The following is a 21,152-nucleotide window of genomic DNA, read 5'->3' on the forward strand; positions in this document are numbered from 1 at the left end:
TTATCATCATATAGTGGCATTTTTTGTCTCATTTTATGGTTTTTAGTTTAAAGTCTATTTTATCTGATATAAGAATAACTACTCCTGCTCGTATTTAGTTTCCATTTGCATGGTACATCTTTTTCCATCCTTTCACTCTTATTCTGAGTGTGTGTTTACAGGTCAGGTAAATATTGCAGACAGTGTATACTTGTGTCTAGCTTTTAATCTAATCAGTCAGTCTGTGTCTTGTGAGTGGAGAATTTAATCCATTTACATTCAAGATTATTATTGAAAGGATTGACTTGTGATATTTTATCGATTTTTGTTTGGATGTTTTAAATATATTTTGTTCCATTCTTCCCCTTTTATTATTTTTCTTTGTGTTTGTTGTTTTTTGAGGTGGTTAGATAAATTCTTTCTCTTTCTCATTTGCATTTTTGTCCTACTAGTGGGTTTGTTCTTTCTTGTGTGTTCAATAGTGATTGTTGTTTTTCAGATCCCAGATGCAGTACTCCCTTGAGGATTTCTTGTAGGGCTGGTCATGTGGTGGTGAACTCCCTCAGTTTTTGTTTGTCTTGGAAAGGAAAATGTGGTATATTTACACAATGGAATTCTACACTGCCATAAAAAAAAAAATACTGCCATTCACAGCAACATGGATGAACTTAGCAATAGTTATGCTAAGTGAATTAACCCAGACATAGAAAGAGAAATACTGCATGTCCTCATTTATAAGTGGGAGCTAAGAAAAAAACTAAACAAATAAATAAATAAAGATACAACAATCACAATAATATATTGAACATTTAAAAGAAGATAACAGAACTGATGTTACCAGAGTTGGGAAAGTGGGAGGTAGAGGGGGTTAAGGAAGGAATTGGTAAAGAGCCACAAAAATTGATTGCATTATATAACATTGAATATACTAATTATCCTGATTTGAATATCACATATTGCACACAAATATTGATATTCAAAGGTGTACCCCACAGATATGTACAATCAAATGTATTCCAATAAAAAAAAGAAATTAAGAACTGGCATCCTGTTACTACCTCCTGAACTGGTAAAGGAGGAGGAACAGTCACAGCTGACAAGTAGGGAAGAGCATTACTATCAAAGGAGACAGCAGCATGAGTCAAAGTAGGAAATAAAGGAACAGAATGATATTGTGGGACAAGTGAACTGCTTGAGCCTAAAGCAGGGGGCAGTGAGCATCTGGAAGTGAGCCTGGAGAAGGAAGCAAAACTGAGATAAGAAGAGTTCATACTTTCTATGTAATGGGAAACCATGCAAGAGATAGTCTTGAAATTCAGATAGAGCCCTGGCAGCTTGTGGGAGATATGATGGTGTGGGGGGTGAGTGTTTGAGACTTAAGTTAGGTTGTTGTTGTAGTAGATGATAGTAAGAGTAAGGAGAAAAAGGATGGACTTAATAAATAATTTGGAGATGCAATCAGTAACTGAAAAAACAAAAAAAAAATTAAAAATTGCATGCCTTTCTGAGTACTGTGATGAAATCTTGCACGGACCCACTCCTTCCTGCCTGGGATGTGAATTATCCCTTTATTCAGCAGATCCATGCTGCCTATGCCACACCACTTGCCTGTTAGTCACTTGGTAGCCATCTTCGTTATCAGGTCTTTTATCACTGTTTCACAGTGCCTATGTTTAAGACACCCTTATTTTACTTAATAATGGCCCCAAAGCACAAGAGTAGTGAAGCTGGCAATTCAGATATGCCAAGGAGAAGCCATAAAATGCTTCCCTTAAGAGAACAAGTGAAATTTGTAGTCTTAATAGGAAAATAAAAAAATTGTCTGCTAAGTTTGGTAAGATCTACTGTAAGAAGGACTCTTCTATCCATGAAATTGTGAAGAAGGAAAAAGAAATTTGGGCGAGTTTTGCTGTTGACCCTCAAACTGCAGAAGAACAGACAATGTATAAATTCTTAGTTAAGATGGAAAATGCATTAAATTTGTGGGTGAAGACATGGACAGAAACGTGTTCCCATTGATAGCAATCAGGTTCTGTACTATCCAGGGACACAGACATCCACTGGGGATTTTGGAATGTATCCCCTGTGGATAAGGGGAGATAGCTGTGAAGCTTAGAAAAACAAAACAACAAAAACCTTAGAAATTGGCACTACTTTACAGAAGGAAGGAGTTGAACATTTAGAAAACTTAACTAATTTTTTTAACATCACTTAAATAAGTGTTGGGACTAAAATTAAATATCCCAGTCCAGAGCCTAAGCTCTTAGTGACTATGCCACACTGCTTTTTCTCAAATTTTACACAATACAATTAACACAATATTTAATAATAGTTTTTTGACATATCTTGTGATTTTATCATTTATTTTATTAAATACATAAAGTTGCTTTTAGCAAGTAATTATAAGCTAATGGAAACATATTATGTGGCCTTATCACATTTAATTTTATATGTAGCTTATATTAATCTTCTAGGGCTTCCACAACAAACTACCACAGACTGCTTGACTTAAAAAACATAAATTTATTTTCTCACAATTCTAGGGACTGGAAGTCCAAGGTGAAATAAATTTTAGAGTCCTATATGAAAGTAATTTATTTTTTTCCTTTTTTTTTTTTTTGTGACCGGTAAGGGGATCACAACCCTTGGCTTGGTGTTTTCCGCACCACGCTCAGCCAGTGAGTGCACCAGCCATCCCTGTATAGGATCCGAAGCCGCGGTGGGAGCGCCGCTGTGCTCCCAGCACTGCACTCTCCTGAGTGAGCCACGGGGCCATCCCTGAAAGTAATTTAAACTTTGATGCCATCATCATTTTTTATAAGTAAATAAGAACTATTTTTTGAATATATTTTCCTAAATATTAATAACATATGCTTTCATACCTGGCCATATGCCTTGGATTAAATGACAATATTATAGTATTTTACATTAAATTATTCATATATATTTCCTTCCCTGTGCAGATTATATGAGCCTATATATAGAAAAACCTAAAGACTCTATCAAAAAACTCCTAGAGCTGGTTAATAACTTCAGTAATGTTGCAGGACACAAAATAAATGCCCCCAAATCAGTTGCATTTATATATTCAAATAATCAACCAACAGGAAGAGAAATAAAGAAAGTAAGCCCATTTACAATTGTTACAAAAAAATAAAATAAATAGGGATCAATTTAACCAAGGAAGTGAAAGATGTCTACAATGAGAACTACAAACCACTTCTGAAAGAAATTAAAGATGACACAGAAAGAAGGAAAGATATTCCATGCTCTTGGTTTTTAATAATTAACATTGTGAAAATGTTTATACTACCCAAAGCAATCTACAGATTCAATGCACTCCCCATCAAAATACCAATGACATTCTTCACAGAAATGGAAAAAACTGTCTTACCCTTCATACGGAACAACAAAAGACCCTAAATAGACAAAGCAATCCTGAACAACAAAAAAAAAAAAAAATGAAGCTGGAGGCATAACACTACCTGACTTCAAATTATACTACAAAGCTATTGCAACCAAAACAGCACAGTACTGGTATAAAAATAGTCATTCAGACCAGTGGAGTAGAATTGAGAACCCAGAAATCACCCCTCAGGCTTTCAGCCATCTGATATTGGACAAAGGTGGCAAAAATCTACATTGGGGACAAAACTTCCTCTTCAAAAAGTGGTGCTGGGAAAACTGGATATCCGTATGCAGAAGAATGAAACTACATATGCATCTCTCACTGTACGCTAAAATCAAATCAAAACGGATTAAAGACTTAAGTATAAGACCCAAAACTGTAACATTACCGAGGGAAAATGTAGGTGAAACACTTCAGCAAATAGGCCTGGGTACAAACTTTATGAAGAAGAGCCTGAAAGCACAAGCAGTGAAAGAAAAAAATAAACAAATGGGACTATATCAAGCTAAAAGGCTTCTGTGCTGCAAAGGAAATAATCAAAAGAGTGAAACAACAACCTACAGAGTGGGAGAAAATTCTTGCTAACTATGCATCTGACAAGGGATTAATATCCATAATATACAAGAAACTCAAACAATTATACAGTAAAAAAAACAAATAACCTAATTTAAAAAATGGGTAAAGGACCTGAATAGACATTTTTCAAAGGAAGACATACAAATGGCCAACAGGTGCATGAAAAAATGCTCAACATCACTATTCATCAGGGAAATGCAAATTAAAACTACATTGAAATACCTTGCTGGTGAGGGTATGGAGAGAAGGGAACACTCCTGCACTGTTGGTGGGACTATAAATTAGTACAACCACTATGGAAAACAGTATGGAGTTTTCTCAAACAACTACAGATAGATCTTCCATATGATCCAGCAGTCCCACTTCTGGGTATATACCCAGAAGTATGGAAATCATCATGTCCACAGGATACCTGCACTCCCATGTTCAGCGCAGCTCTGTTTACAATAGCCAAGGCATGGAACCAACCTAAATGTCCATTGATGGATGATTGGATAAGGAAACTGTGGTATATATACACTATGCAATACTACTCTGCCATAAAAAAGAATGAAATTCTCCCATTTGCAACAACATGGATGAGGTTGGAGAAACTTATGTTGAATGAAATAAGCAAAGCACAGAGGGATAAATACCACATGTACTCACTCATAAGTGGGAGCTAAGAGAGAAAGAAGGAAGGAAAAAAGTCCATAGTGGTGCATTGGACTTGCAGAAGGAGAGCACATACCTTGGGATACAAAGCAGAGTCAGGGGGGAAAGGAGGAGGGAGGAGGGAGGTTGGCGATAACTGGTTGGGGGACATGGGGTGGAAACACAATTTGTGGTAATATGCATGCTGCCATTATGGATCTGGCCTTCACATCTTGGGCATGATCGGTAGGAGTCAGCTTTATATCTCATGAATATTCATGACCAATAAAACAAACAGACAAACAAAACAAAAAATTGATGATACACCTAAACTTTCACTGGACATTGTAAACACTCACTAGAATGAAAATCGAAATTCTTACAAAATGATGTGATAAACTACATTTTCCCTCTTACTGTCCTTTCAGATTAGATACACAACCTCCTGAAGAAGTGAATATCGTTAGATCTGAGGAGCAGTTCTGTGCTGTAAACCATGCAGAGCAAACTCTCCAAAAAATAGGGGACTACTTGAAAGAAAAACAACTATGTGATGTGCTACTCATTGCCGGAGACCTCCGAATCCCAGCACATCGGTAAGAATCCGTATGCAGACAGAATGTTTGGTTGGTAGGGCAAGTATGAATGAGAGAGAATCAGTATATTGATTACAAATTGGAATATTAGAAAAAATAGACTTCATTTTCCTATGTTGAAAAAGCATAAGCATATATGATCCATTTCTCTGAATGATGTGTAGAAGAGCCAAACTTTGGAGAGATTGATGAAGAAAAAACAGCACAGACCCTCTTAAAGAAGATCAATTTACTTATTTCACCTTTCTAACCTCACTCCACCTTATGGAATTGTGAAAGTTTCGTGTGGAAAACAGGTTCACCAGCGTTACAAACTTACTAGACTTATTTCATGCTTTTACTGAGATTATGAATTGACTTAAGTTCTTATGAAACATTCTATTTCCAGGTTGGTTCTCAGTGCAGTGTCTGATTACTTTTCTGCAATGTTTAGTAATGATGTGATCGAAGCCAAACGAGAAGAGGTCAGGATGGAAGGAATAGATCCACATGCACTTAATTCCTTGGTGCAGTATGCTTACACAGGTAAGTGCTTAACATACATTAACTCACGGTAACCCTACATTATATAACACACATTGTTATTATTTCCACTCTGCAGATGACAAAACTGAAGGACAGATCAGTTAAGTAACTTTCCCAAGGTAGTAAGAAGGCAGAGTCATGATTTAAACTCAGTCATATAAAAGAGCAAGAGGTAAATATTTATGCTATAAAATATTTTGACCATAAGAGCAGAGAGCTATTTTAACACAAATAGACAAGAACATGTTTCTCTAGAAAGGTGTGGGCACATTCTTTTTAGTAAAAAAGAGAGGGAAAGTGGTATCTTCCAATTCTAAAGTAGAGATTTAGTCTGTCTCATCCTTTGGAATAATAAAGTTATATCTGCTCAAACTATGGAACAAAAGTAATAGGATGAGTTTGTGTGCCAAAAAGTATTCTGATCTTTTTTTTTTTCAGAATAATTGTTTAATCTTTAGGGTCTCCTAGTATTTGGATATATTTATTTAATTATATATGCTTAGGCTGTTCTAAATACTAAAAGCTTAACCTCCTAGCTTTCTCCATAGTTGTTTTTAAATATTTAAGTTTGTGTTGTCCCTAAAGGAATTTTGAAAAACTGTGTGCTCCCTTTATATTTTTCCATTAATGACTGAAATCTGTTGTAATTTTTATAGTCGTAAAATGTATAATTCCCAATATATTATAAATATTGATATCTTTTAAAAAGCACTAATGCATTTGCATTTTTAAGTGTATCTAACCAATCTCAACACTATCAAAATGTGATACGAACAACCATACGTTTAAAAATATATGCATATGGCAGTTCCTCAAAAGTTAGACTTATAGTTACCTTATAACTCATCAACTGTGCTCCTAGGTGTATGTCCAAGAGAACTGAAAACATGTCTACACAAAAATGTGTACACAAATGTTTGTATCAGCATTATTCATAATAACAAAAAAGTGGAAACAACCCAAATGTTTATAAACTGAAGAATGGATAAATTAAATGTGGTATGTGCACACAATGGGATATTAATAGGCAATTTTAAAAAAAGGAGTAAAATACTGATAGATGCCACAACATGGGTGAAATTTGAAAGCATTATGCCAGGTGAAAGAAGCTCATAACAAAACACCACTTACTGTTTGATTCCATTTATATTAAAAGTCCAAAATAAGAAAATTCATAGAGACAGAAAGTTGATTAGTGGTTACAATAGTGTGGGGGGAATAGGAAATGAGTTAACAAATAAGGGGTTCCTTTTGGGGGTGATGAATATATTCTGAAATTCAATAGTGATAATGGTTGTACAATTTTGTGAACATACTAAAAAGCACTGAATTATACACTTTGAAAGGGAGAATCTTATGTGAACTAGATACAATAAAATTATATATGAACAAACTTTTAATGGGTGAGGAATGTGGCTTTCTTTTTATGGGGTGACAGAAGGCAATTGTGGAAGGGACACTGAGGAAAAAAAAAAAAAACCTCTGTTGTGATACCTGTTTGGGGAGCAGACCATTTTTAAGGACGAATACATATGGAAGTTGAGGCTCTGAAAATTGTTTACCTAAAATTGATCTGTAACTTGTAAAGTTTTTATGTACCTCTAGTGGGATGCATACTGTTTGAAGACCACTGTTCTAACAAAATTACCTCCAAATTTCACCTTTCTCAACCCCTCCCTTCAACTCCCACCTTTCCTCTGACAAACCTTTAAACAAAAATGTTTCCTAAACTCCCTTTATGCTCTAAAATTACTATAGATTTCCTTAAGTCAGGGGGGTAGAATAGAGTGTTCTTGAATCCTCATAGAGACTTCTGTTTTTCTTTTTTCCAGACTTCCAGACTTTTAAGGACTTTATTTCTCTTATGTGATACATTTTATTTATTTATTTATTTTTAATGAGAGAGTATTTTTATGTTTTTTACCTGATGCATTTTAATCCATCCTTAGAAACATATTTTTGTTCCCATTGAACGTCTTCTTCTGATCATGTGTAGACCAGGATAACTCAACCAGCTGGATTGTCTGTACTTTAAATCTTTAATGCAATAAAAGCTGTACCCAGCTATAAGCAGCCTTTCTTAAGCATTTTTGTAACTGAATACGCTATAACATATAGATGCTTTCCTAGTGCATGCTAGATGTTTATAAATGAAATAGTCATCAGAATGAATATTCCTCTTAATAACCACGCCAAATTTCAATGTCTGTAGCAGGTGAATATTTATATAAGAATATGAGAATAGTACATACTTCTCTGAGTCTCATGAGATATAGGCAGGGCTCTTCCTTCAAAATCCAGGACAAGAAACAACACAAGAAAATTTGCTGATGGACCAGATCCCTTTACAACATATTTTTACAGGTTGAACTAAGTACAGAGCACCTCACAGTATGTATTACTCTTTTCCTTATGTTTATGCAACCATATAAGGATCCATAGTAAGGTACTTTAGAATGAAAAACTTTAAAGGAATAGTTTGTAATTTGTATAAGCCATTTGAAACATTCTTTATAACTTATCTATAACTTGGCTAAAACAATAAAAAATAAGAATATATGTCATGAAAATAACTTACAATGTTTGCAATAAGTCATTAATGATACTTGCTCCAAAAATAATACAGATATATCATTATAATGAAAATGACTTAAATTGCTTCTGATCCCATTTAAAAAAATTCATTACATGGCTGTCCATTTAGCTCAGCTGGTTAGAACAGAGTCTTTTAACACCAAGGCGAAAGGTTTGGATCCCCATATCGTCCAGCCTCCCTCCCCCCACCCAAAAAAAAAAAATCATCACAGATATTTTTAAACAGAGCCTGTTTTTATACCAAGGCAAACAATAATATATACAATGTTTCATCTATGGACTCTCGGCAATATTTTCTTCCTCTTGAGACAGTGCCAAGGGTCAATCCCAGGCATGATATTTATTCAAAGACACCCTTACCTGCTAATAAGTACAGATACAAAACAATGGACATATAAGCTCAATGTTCTTACCAAAAAAGTGGATGTGTAGTCTCAATGATCTTATTTATTGAGTTGTTTAGCTCCACTCAAATGACAGTTACCTGTATGGCCTGTTGTATGAACCTTTATACAGTATGTCATAATGTTCCTTGAGTTATAAGGTAAACAGTTTTTTCCAGCTTCATTTAGGTATGTTTGACAAATAAAAACTGTGCTGACAAATAAAATTTAAAGTGTGCTATGTGACATTTTCATGTATGTATACATTGTAAATTGATATGAGATTTAAACACAGGCCTAAGATGATAAAGAAATAACAAGTTGTTGTTCTTTGCAATGATTGTCTTCACTGTTCATTTGGTACAGTCATTTTTGATAATCTAATCTGTCTCCCTTCAGCCATCTTATTAATGTTTATACACAGACTGCCTTGTGTATGTCAGACTCAAAACGCGTTCCCAGAGTAGCTACTGTGTACTCAAAAGCATAGCCTTACTAGAGAGGGAAAAGGAAAAATTCAACTAGCCACCATATTTGTGTCTCACTTTACATAACATATATTAATTCTTTACTTTTAAAACCATCTAGGTGTCCTGCAACTGAAAGACGATACCATTGAAAGTTTGCTGGCTAGTGCTTGTTTCCTGCAGCTGACTCAAGTCATTGACGTCTGCTCCAATTTCCTCATAAAGCGGCTCCATCCTTCAAACTGCTTGGGCATTCGATCATTTGGAGATGCCCAGGGCTGTGTAGAGCTCTTGAACGTGGCTCATAAGTATACCATGGTAAAATCAATTGTTTCAAATTAACTTGTAGTAATAATATATTAATGCTGGGATAAAATTAATAGGCAATATAAACTTATAGAATTTGCATAGAATTTGCACACGACACGCACATAATATGTATTAGGAAAAAATAGTTGGTTGAGCTATACTCAAGCAAGTTTTTCATTTTGGGAACTAAAAAGGTTTAATTAAATCTCAAACTTGAAGAAATAAAAATAGTGCCAAAGATGAAATTGTACAGTGTATATTTCAAGTAGAATCTACAGTATTAAGAAAATATTAATTCCCTGATATTTTTGCAAGTTAGAAATTTAGTTTGGAAAATTGTACAAATTATGATTTCTCATGAAAGTTAAATATCATCCAATAAAGGAAAAGCTAATATTAATGGATCAATATTAACTGGAAAAGTTACTAACTACCAAAATTACTAAGTCAAAAATTTTATTGGATGGATTTTTTTGTGTGTCAATAAAAACTTGTGCTTTGGTTAAAAACAATTTGCAGTTCAATCCTTTACCTTAATTAACTGAATATCCCTCTCAATTCTATTAGTAATCATAACAAACAAATGAACATGTCTGTATTTGGTAATTATTTAAAAGTTGCCTAGGATAACAGGATCGTTATTATCGGGTGACAATCACATAAAATATGAACGTACTTCAAAAGGTTTGTGGAAAAATAGAATTAAAAGATAATACAAATTTTTCAATGAACCTTTGGAAGAGCCTCGTATATACTGTAGGGAGGCAAGAAAAATTGGACAGAGAATATTAAATGAAGCCTTATGCAAAAACAAATTCTTCCCTAATACAAAGAAAAAAAAAAAAACATTTTTAACCTGTGAAACAGAAGATGGATCTTTCCAGTCATATGATGAATATTTCTCTTTTTTTTTAAAGATAATTTATTATACATACATGTGGGGTACAACATTGATTTTCAATAATCGTGTACAATGTGTGGTGGTTAGATCAGGATAGTTAGCTTATTTATCATTACAATACACAATCATTCTTTGTGTCTGTTAACCAATTCCTCATCAGCCCCCCTCCCTCTCCCCTGTCCCCTTTTCCACCTCTAGCAACCACAGTTCTTTTCTCTCTGTCTGAAAGTTCAACATATTACTGTGATTGTTGTTTCTTTCTTTCTCTCTCTCTGTCTATCTTTATTGTTTATTTGTCTATTTATGGATTCAGTTCCCGGTTATGAGATCATGCAGTATTTCTCTTTCTGTACCTGTGTTGTTTCAATTAGGATAATTTTCTCCAGGCTCATCCTTATTGCTACAAATGGTAGAATTTCACTGTTTATTATGTCTGAGTAGTATTCAATTGTGTATATATACCACAATTTCCTTATTCAGTCATCCATCAATGGACATTTAGGTCAGTTCCATTGCTTGGCAATTGTAAATAGAGCTGCAGTAAACATGGGAGTGCAGGTATACCTTTGACCCAATGATTTCCAGCCCTCTGGACATATACCCAGTAGTGGGATTGCTGGATCATATGGTAGTTCCATCTGTAGTTGTTTGAGGAACCTCATACTGTTCTTGATAACAGCTGTACTAATTTACAGTCCCACCCACACTGCAAAAGTGTTCCTCTTTCTCTACATCCATGCCAGCATTTGATATTCTCTGTCTAATAAATAGCCAGTTGAATTGGGGTGAGGTGATATCTCAAAGTGGTTTTGATTTGCATTTCCCTGATGATTAGTGATGTTGAGCATTTTTTTCATATACATGTTGACCATGTGTATGTCTTCCTTTGAGAAATGTCTATTCAACTCCTTTGCCCATTTGTTAATTGGATTATTTGGTTTTTTTGCTATAAAGTTGTTTGAGCTCTTTGTATATTCTGAATATTAATCCCTTGTCAGATACGTGGTTTGCAAACATTTTCTCCCATTTTGTTAAACACACAAAAATTGTTCCCATTATTTAAGATTAGAAAACGAAAGGCAATTGCATACAAGTGAATGATAATGAATCTATGTAAAAATGATAAGTAATGGTAGCATTATTTTTAAAATAAAGATTGCATATAAATAAAGAGTATTGTTCTAGAGTTTTAGATAGACCTTGGTTTTTTCAAATTTCTAAAATTTGAATTCTTTAAAGTTTTTTGTAAATCTTTCTCACTCCTTTTTACTACCCTAGGTCATCATTCAAATTTGAAATTTCAAACATATTCTGGAAACAATGTCATTATGTGGAGAATCACATTATAATGGATTGGCATTTTAAAACATGTCATTTAATTATGCTATTTATATTTCTGTGTCCTAAATAGAGATCCATCTAATCTAAAGGAACAACAGTTATGTAGTTCAAAGGTTAATCCTACCACAAAAGCCAAAAATGAAAACTTCCTGTTAAATTACTTAAATTCTTGAACTAAGTATTAACAGTTTCCTGTCTGGTATCTTGGTCTTGCAGACAAAATACATTCTGATAAACAGCTTGAATTATTTTTGTTGCTCAAAATGAACTTGTCTTCCTTTTCCCATTATGTGACTGTGACTGAAACTGTGTGTTAAAACAGGATGTGCTTAAAAATGCAATACTATTGTCTCTCTTAATCTTCCTCCTTTAGTTGTTTTAGTATTTATTGTGAATACAGTAAACTGGTAAAGGTCTTGCTATAATGATGCTTTTGCAATACTATATTGATAGTATAAGGATGCAAATGATTTTAATGTTTAAGAATAATGTTAAACAATTTAGGGATTCGATTAAAATCATGTGAATTGGTAGATTGAGTAAGGCAAATTGCCCTTCCTAATGTGGATAGACCTCATCCAGAAACAACCTCACAGACACACCTAAAATAATGTTTGGCCAAATGTCTGGCCACGCCATGATCCAGTCAAATTGACAGATAAAATTGAAATTAGGAGCAAAATAATTTTAAAATCGAACTCAAAATTAATTTTTAAATTAACTAATTATTTATCTGCAGAACTGGATACTGCAGTGTCATATAGAGATACTTTAAACCAATACATTTATTTTTTATTTAGATTAATCTATTATACTGTCCAGCAATTTTCAAAAGACTCATCAGGCAGCAATTCTGAAGTCATAACAAATTATATCAGAAAATCTCATTTCTGGCTTTATCTAAATATGACCACCATATAAAATATTTTTAATTATTTCTTAACTCTCTCAAATGCATAGTCAAATTTAATAGACTGCACTATGATCCACATTGGCCATTGAGTAACTATAAGTTTTATATTTTTCTTAACCCTTTCATAAAAATTATATCACTTATAAAAGGCAGTTGCAGTACAGAACAAAATGCAGTGAACATGATGTCAGAGGCTTATGTTTTGAGTCCAGACTTCCCCACTTGCTGCATAAGACATCAAACAACTCCTATTGCTTGTTTTTTCTTTGGATTAATTCTATGTACTCACAAGATCACACTGGCAATGTCCTAATGCTTGTGAAAGAATTCAGTAAAGTGTGAGGTGCTGTACAAGTATAATGTGGGAGTAGTACCATTACCATTATTTGCTGTAAGTGAGAGGATTTTCAACCACAAACATCTGCTACAATAAGAACAGAAGTTCCCTCTCAATTGCTTTCCTTAATCATAAAAGGGTTCTTTGTCTAACTAGGCAAGTTATTTTGGAACATATGGCATCAGAGCTTGCTGATGGATCTATCAACCTTGATGAGTGCTGTATGGATAATTTTGTTATTAGGCTAATTCAGTTCCACATTGACTAAGCTAAGAATAGAGCTGAGGTAGTGATTTGAACTATCCAGATCCCCCAATTATTCAGAGGCTGCTCCCATAGTATTTATTTATTGTGCAACATAAATTGTCATGTGGACATGTATATCTTCATTTCAGAAGTATATTTTATTACGTTTAAAATTTGAGATCTTCACTATGAAAAATGTTTGAAATTACAGTTGTGTTTTCAAAGAAAAAATTTATGATATTTATAATACATAAAAATATGGTATTATTCTGAAGAAAAAAATTGAAACACAGCTGTCTGAAAGTTGATACTTGACAAAATATATGACAACACAATGACAAAAGGGAGAATTGAGGTATAATACATAAAAATTGAAAAACAGCCTCATTCCCTCCTGGAAAAACAAAACAAAACAAAACAAAACAAAACACCATAGGAATCCCTTTTAGATTGTCCTGAATCTGTAAATTGTGATCCATTGTAAAAGGTTACATTTCCATCACTCAATAGAAGATCATACTTTTCCATAAGAAGAAAGAGTTTTTTATCAATCTTTTTCACATCTCAAAGGAGTTCAGTCTGTTGCCACCTCAAATACATAGCCAGAGTTAAGTCTTTCAAGCCTTCAAGATAGTCTCCACTTTGAAAACTTTCAGCCTTTCTCTTAGGGCTTTTGGCTAAAGACCAACTTGACAGTCAAGTCTTGAGTCATGAATTGCTGTTGTCATGTACAAAAGCTGAGAGCCAAAAGCACTGCTATTGGCTCCAACACTCTGGCCATATGGCACGTGAAGCAGCTAAGGGCTTACCTTGTGTTCGATAAATAATTCCCAGTGGAAGCATTTGGCCCCTAAGCTTCAGAGGGCTCCTCATTCTCCTGTATGGGGCCAGCAATAGCACCTATTTGTTATGAATGGATGCATTTGTCTCTCTAGCCTTTTTTTTAAAAAAAATATTCATGTATTTTAATTGACACATTGTAATTGTACATACCTGTGGGGTACAATCTGATGTTTTTATACATATATGTTGTATAATGATTGTGTCAGGGTAGTTAATGTATCAATCACCTCATGTATTTATCATTTCTTTGTGGCAAAAACATTCAAATGCTTCTCTTCTAATATGTAATATGCAAAACTTAATTCGAAGTACCCTCATAAGCGGGGAAAATCATATTCCACCTCATATGTTATGAAGATATCATAAGAATTAAGTCAAAACATGTGAAGCCCTGTAAAGTGAAGTGCTTTGATATGCTTATTTTGTTAAGAAGTTTCTAAAGTGCAAAGTTTCAGTAGATGACCTTTCTTTTCTAGGAACATTTCATTGAGGTAATACAGAACCAAGAATTCCTCCTGCTTCCAGCTAATGAAATTTCAAAACTTCTGGGCAGTGATGACATTAATGTGCCTGATGAAGAAACTATTTTTCATGCCGTAATGCAGTGGGTGAAGCATGATGTGCAGAGCAGGCAACGAGACCTGGCAATGCTGCTTTCTTACATCAGACTGCCATTACTTCCACCACAGGTGTGGAAATTTACCCAGGCAACGTAAAGTATAGTTCTGTAATACCACTAGGCACTAATTCATTCCTTATTGGCTTATTTTTTTTTTTTTTAATTTAGAGGATTTCTGGTAATTGGAGTATACAGGATTTGTCTGGCAAAAAGACATATCCATCCTTCAACTAGAGGTATTAATAATAGAGAGAAGAAACACGGGTAATAAAAATGAAGCAAAAACCTTACAGATAATCTCTAAACGTCAGAATACTCATTAGTTTCAGTTTTCTTTCTCATCAAATTGCACTTGTAACAAGCAGGGAAAATGACTAGGCTAACTCCTTTTTTTTTTTCTTTTTTTCCTGCCCACCTTTAATAGCCTCCCAGTGGAGACTCTAGGAAGGAGTCAGATCCTGGATAATACTTACTAACATGGGTAATTATCTGCTATGATTGAAAGCATGCTGTCATACTTTCAGATGCACAAGAGCATCATTATAATGGCATTTTCATCATGCATGCTTAACTGAAGGATTATAGCAAAGGAGATTCTGAAAGCAAACACCCTTGATTAAGATCCAGGATTGACTCACCTCGTGAATTTTAGTACATGAAGTTTAGTGAGGCTGGAGTGCAGTCCCACTACAGAATTCCACCATTGGTGATAACCACAATTTTTTCTCTGTAGCAAATTGATCAATAGTAGATATAATTATAATAGATATATGCATATATTGCATATATGCATTTCATTTTTTTGAACCTGCGGCTGAAGTCATCAAAATCATCCACGTTGAAAAGAGCGTCCTTGTCTGGAATTAGTAGATTAATAGTTTCATTAATATTAAAAGTAATTTATTTTTCAACACAATCACTAATTAAACATTAATGTTGAAAAATAAATTGTTAATGTGCTGATGATTTCTCCACTTTTGTTTTTTTTACTTTTAGCTATTAATTAAATCTTATGGAACTATATACTTGCTCTTAAAAGTCTATACATATGCAGTGAAAGAACACTGACTGCCCTTCTGGGTATAGCAAATTTATCTAAAGGGAAAGGCTATAGTAATGCCAGAAAGAGAAATGTTAAAATATATATGCAATTTTAGACCCTAGGTTCTAAACCTGGAATTGGTAGAAGAATCTATAGAAATTCTTTGTATGAATGTGTATACACTTGGGTATTCTCAAGGGGGATCTATATTATTTATCAGATTCTCTAAGACAGTGACATTCAAAATGTCCCTGGACCAGCAGCATAGCATTGCCCATGAGCTTGTTAGAAACACAGTTTCTAAGACCCCACTCCACACTCACTGAAACAATTACCGAGGATAGGCTGAGGAATCACAGTTATAACAAGTTCTTTAGATGATGCTTAGATATGCAAAAATTTGAGATGCACTGTTTTAAGAGATCTGAAGCTCTTAACTTTACACTACCTTAAGTCTATATGACATTCTACCAGCAAAGTGCTTAGTTTTAATTTCTCTTACTTTATTGGAATGAAGGAAAATTTCATAACAAGTGGTACCTTGGCCTCTCATCTCTGAGTATACCTTATAAGAATATGGAGTGTGTGAACTCTTCCTGATGATGGTAATGATGGGCAGTGGCATGCAAATATAGGCTTTCCAAAACAATTTTAAAAGTAACCTTAAACAAATATTTTAGATATTAAATATAGTAAGAAGATTGTGATTAATCTCTGAAGAATATTTTCAGAAAAAAATTACATAGCCCAATTTTCTAACTTGTTTCTAGCAGCATATGCATTAATGAAACTCTTGGGGTCTCATCAGAGGAGCCAAAATAGTGATACATAAGAGATTACAGGTGAAGTGAGAACGGAGCTAGAATTAACCAAGAACAGGAAACATCAGAGGAGTATTATGGAAAGAGATTAGTGCTTTCATTTCAACAACCTGCTTGCTATTCCTCTTAATGTCATATGATAACGTGGACCCAAAACTCCAAGAGAACCAATCTAATATAACCCCTGATAACGTTCCAAAACACACTCTTGATTTCTGTCCAACTCATTTCAAGAAAAACACTTTACCTAAGTTTTATCAATGTCAAGCAGGGTCTTATTGTCTGCCAGGTAATGATGGTTAGAAATGATTTACCATCTACTTTTGCTTATGTGTTGGCTAGTTGCTAATGCATGTACCTTAACCTACTTGAAAAGCACCTGTTTTCAGAATACTCAACAGAAGTGATTTGATGGTAAAGATTCAGTCCCCTATGGGTGATATTATTTTAACTCGGCATGTTTGCACAACCACTCCAACCCTAAATCTACCAAAAAGGGGGCTGCTTGCATTAGTAACATGCAGTAGGCTAGGAGATGCTTGTTTGTGCAGATACAACCATTCTCTTTAACTGCTTTCAGTACTCTTTTTATAGATGCTTTTTTTATTCTCACTACTTCAGATTATATGTGTACATATTCAAAAGATGAATAATGTATCAATTAAATCTGCATAGATCATTAGCTACTACTATGAGGTTTTTAGTCATTTTACATGATAAGTGAAAATAAATATCTTATTAATTAACTTAAATATTAAATTATAAAACTTACACAATTTAATTAGCTTCAATTTTTTTACAAAGTTATATAAACAAAAATATGTTCTTTCTAATGGTGGACTCTTCATTTATATGCCATGTATCATTACTTCTCAGTTACTGGCAGATCTTGAAAACAGTTTCATGTTTACTGCTGATCTTGAATGTCAGAAGCTCCTAATAGAAGCTATGAAGTATCATCTCTTACCTGAGAGGAGATCCATGATGCAAAGTCCTCGGACAAAGCCTAGAAAATCAACTGTGGGGGCGCTTTATGCTGTGGGAGGCATGGATGCTATGAAAGGTAAGAGGAACAAATTAATGACCAAGTCATCCCTCCCAATCCACAGGAGATTGGTTCCAGGACCCCTGAGGATACCAAAGTCCACGGATGCTCAAGTCCCTTATATAAAATGGGGTGATATTTGTATATAACCTACACATAACTCCCATATATTTTAAATCATCTCTAGGTTATTTAGAATACCTAATAAAATGTAAATGCTATGTAAATAGTGGTTATGCTGTACTTTTTATCTTGTGCTATTTTTATTGTTGTATTATTATTTTTATTGGGGTTTTTTTCTCTTTTTTTCAAATACTTTTGACCCTTGGTTGGTTGAATTCACAGATGCAGAACCTGATGGTAATTTAGAAAGTGTCTTTATTCAAAACAAAAGATATATTCTCAACATGCTCCAAATTATGAAGGTTGCATTAAAGCCATGTGAAATGAATGCTTCTAAAGCTAATTTTCATAAATAAGATACTTTATGTTATTTTTTTGACCTTGTTTTTCTTCCTGTCTTCTGAGACATAACCCTTTAATTAGTGTTAACTAAACTCTTAGTAGGCACTTTTACTTTGTGGAAGCAATTTTTAAATTTGAATATTTGTTTTGCAATATTAGATATTTTCGGGGAAAACTTATTTAATGCTTATCATAAAGGTAAGGGATGAGGTCCTCCAAATTTGTTTTTTGACAGAAACAGAAGAGTATCCTCTAACTCTTCCTGTCACTTTTCTGTTAGATGCTAAAAGACCAGTTACAAAGAGTCTTGAAATGTTGATAGCAAGATCAGCAATTCAAACCTGGAATAAAATGATTTTAAGTAAGAATTTCATCAAATGGAATAGGAAACAGCTTCTGAAGCCGTCATCCCTACCCTGAACCCTCCTTAGAACCTGTTTTTCTTTAGCTCTGCCTTTTTACACTTCTCAGTCAGTGAACCCATGTTGCTAGAACAGTGAGGCAAAGATTTTTTAATTAAGAGTAGGCTGTGTACAAAATAAAATCAAACCACGTAAAGGTATTGGCAAATCATATACAGAAATGTCATTTAACATCTTGTAGAAAATGATGCAAAAGTCAAAGTTTTGTGCTACTAACAATCTATTCTTTCCTTTGATATGTATAATTGGAAATTGGGAGACTATATAGGAAATGTGCCAATTAATCATAACCCTGTATAATAGGAGATTGTAAATGGAACTAATTCCAAAGTTGTAGGGTTACTTCATGGGACTGGTGTTCTTCAAAAAATAAATAAAATGGTATCCTATAATTAATTTCAAGTTCAGCAACTTGATATTTTATTACATTTTGTTGAATATCGTAAATATTAATAGCATGTTAGAAGGTTTCTTGTTTGGTATTTAAATTAAAAGGGTACTAAGTATAAATTGCAAGTCCAGTTATCTTGGATTCCTGATTTCTTTAAAAATTCTAATCTGCAATATGAGAAATGGAAAATTTTGTGCTTATTTGTTTGAATTTTGTGGTATTTTTCCTACTTTTGTCATTTTTTTTCAGTCACGTCTTGTTGAAGTAATCATTACATAAAGGAATGTGTTACAAAGAATGGCTATAAGTATCTACAACTCCTTATCAGTTTTTAAAAATGAGTGAAATGTATGCCTATAATCCCTGTACTCTATTAACACAGTTTGATATGAAAGGAAGTGAAGCCATTATTTTGATACTACACTTGATCTTAGCCAAAAGGCCGAGAAGCGATGAAGCCATTATTTTGAGACACTTTTTGAGTTCCTGGTGTATGGAGACACTATAAAAGGCTCTATGGGAAATTGCAGACTACTGGAAGAATAATAAAAACTACGATTTTTGAGTACCTGATCCTTGATTAACATTTTGTGAACATTATTTTTAATCTTCAAAATAATGATACAAGATAAGTTTTATTACCCCTACTTTGCACATCTTAAGTTTGGGTAGCCAATCCAAAGACAAACATCTAGAAAGACTGGAAATAGAATTTTTACTTAAATTGTATGTTCCTTTTTCTACATTGCCACTACTACAGAAGAAAGAACAAGAACAAACTGTCCCCTCTCTTTGAGGGTCTTAGAATCTATGAATGAACAAGGATAAGTACTTAGCAACAACAAAAGAGAAAATGAAAGAAAAAAGAAAGTATAACAAAATACTAAAGGGATAGCATTTATCTGCACATATCAGTATTACATTGATAAAACATACCAATTCACATTTTTTCACAAAAGTATAAAACTAATTTTTATACACATGCCTTTTCTTATAATGTGTTGCTTCAGTTTTTTTTTTAAAGTTACTTTTTGAACTTTAATCTGTTGAGGTCTAGGAAATACAGTACTTCCTCAGTCTTTAATTTCCTCTCTGACTCATACAATACTCTTGAAGTTAGTTGTTAAATATAGATACCACACAAGTGGCTACAATTAACTATAACTCCTACAGTGTATTTGATAGTGTGATCACAGAGTCAAAATTTAAAAAATGATCAAACAGTAAACTTTGGATGTCTTGTGTATACAAGGTATTCAGTAACTTTTCACTTATTAAAAACAGTGAATTATGAGCGACATTATGGCAGGGGACAAAGTAAAGGCTTATAGAGTCACTTTTTGATCATTTTAGAACTACGTGGAGGAAATCAATAAATCAGTTATATTCACAATTTCAGGAACTAGTGTTCCCAGCAATACTACAAAGTTCGGTGAGTTTTGTTCACTCTTGAATAGATCATAAATGAGGATCAAGTAGGAGCTTAGAAATTCACTGAGAAAAAAAATATTTGCAATATCCTAGGGCAAAAGTTTGATATACACAAAAAAATTCTAAGAAAGAAATAAGTAAAAAAATCTAATTTATATTTTTTGATCAAATATAGGGCTTCCATAGTAAGCCTATTAGAGGATTTACATTTACATTTTGATTAATTGGAGCATTGGTGGGAGTGGGTAAGGGGCTGAAAAAGTCTTCATAATTCAAGATACAGAACTACTAGTTATATATGTTCATGGTTGCAATAAAGTGATGTGGGATAATTTTATCTTCTATATTTAGTCTAATGCATGGAAAAAATTTAACCTGACAAAAAACAGACATCTACATCTTTCAGTGCAAGTATTCTACATACAGCTGAACAATATAACTTTGTACAATTTCCTAATCACCTCACCATTAATATCTACATAATATTAATAATTAGTGCAGCCTAGCTTTCATTTTCTGATCTAAATTGACTCTTTGGTAAATCCCACTAATGAAAAAAGTTAGAAGTAAAAAGTTAAAGTCAAAAGAAGCAGATAGGAAGACAGATTTGGAAAGACTGGAATGACAAAATGGAAAAAAAACGAAAACATGCAGCGAAAACTGGTTAAAGCAAATTGAGTCAAAGTACATGTGAATTTGTGTGTAGATATTCCAGTTTTAACAGTATCATCCGAAAATACTTACTATAGAAAAAGTAGTCAGATGCTATAATCTGACCTCTCAGCAGTAATATAATGAATAGATCAATCGCTGATCTGTATATATCAGCATTCAGCCAAATCCATGCAATAGTGAAAGATGCA

General features: G+C 33.7%; 1 protein-coding gene and 1 pseudogene across 2 annotated transcripts in view; one reads left to right on the forward strand and one right to left on the reverse strand.

Annotated features, from left to right (window-relative positions):
• KLHL4 (kelch like family member 4) overlaps positions 1-21,152 on the forward strand; it is a 116,808-nt gene that overhangs the window by 67,669 nt on the left and 27,987 nt on the right. For both annotated transcript variants that reach the window (XM_063084049.1, XM_063084050.1), the window contains exons 2-6: positions 5,026-5,193; positions 5,582-5,718; positions 9,285-9,481; positions 14,530-14,742; positions 17,412-17,598. In XM_063084049.1, coding sequence (XP_062940119.1) covers positions 5,026-5,193; positions 5,582-5,718; positions 9,285-9,481; positions 14,530-14,742; positions 17,412-17,598 — 902 coding nt within the window. The remainder of the gene's footprint in view (positions 1-5,025; positions 5,194-5,581; positions 5,719-9,284; positions 9,482-14,529; positions 14,743-17,411; positions 17,599-21,152) is intronic.
• Positions 19,102-19,312, reverse strand: LOC134368718 (U2 spliceosomal RNA; annotated as a pseudogene).

Source organism: Cynocephalus volans, chromosome X, assembly GCF_027409185.1.
Source record: "Cynocephalus volans isolate mCynVol1 chromosome X, mCynVol1.pri, whole genome shotgun sequence".
Taxonomy (NCBI): domain Eukaryota; kingdom Metazoa; phylum Chordata; class Mammalia; order Dermoptera; family Cynocephalidae; genus Cynocephalus; species Cynocephalus volans.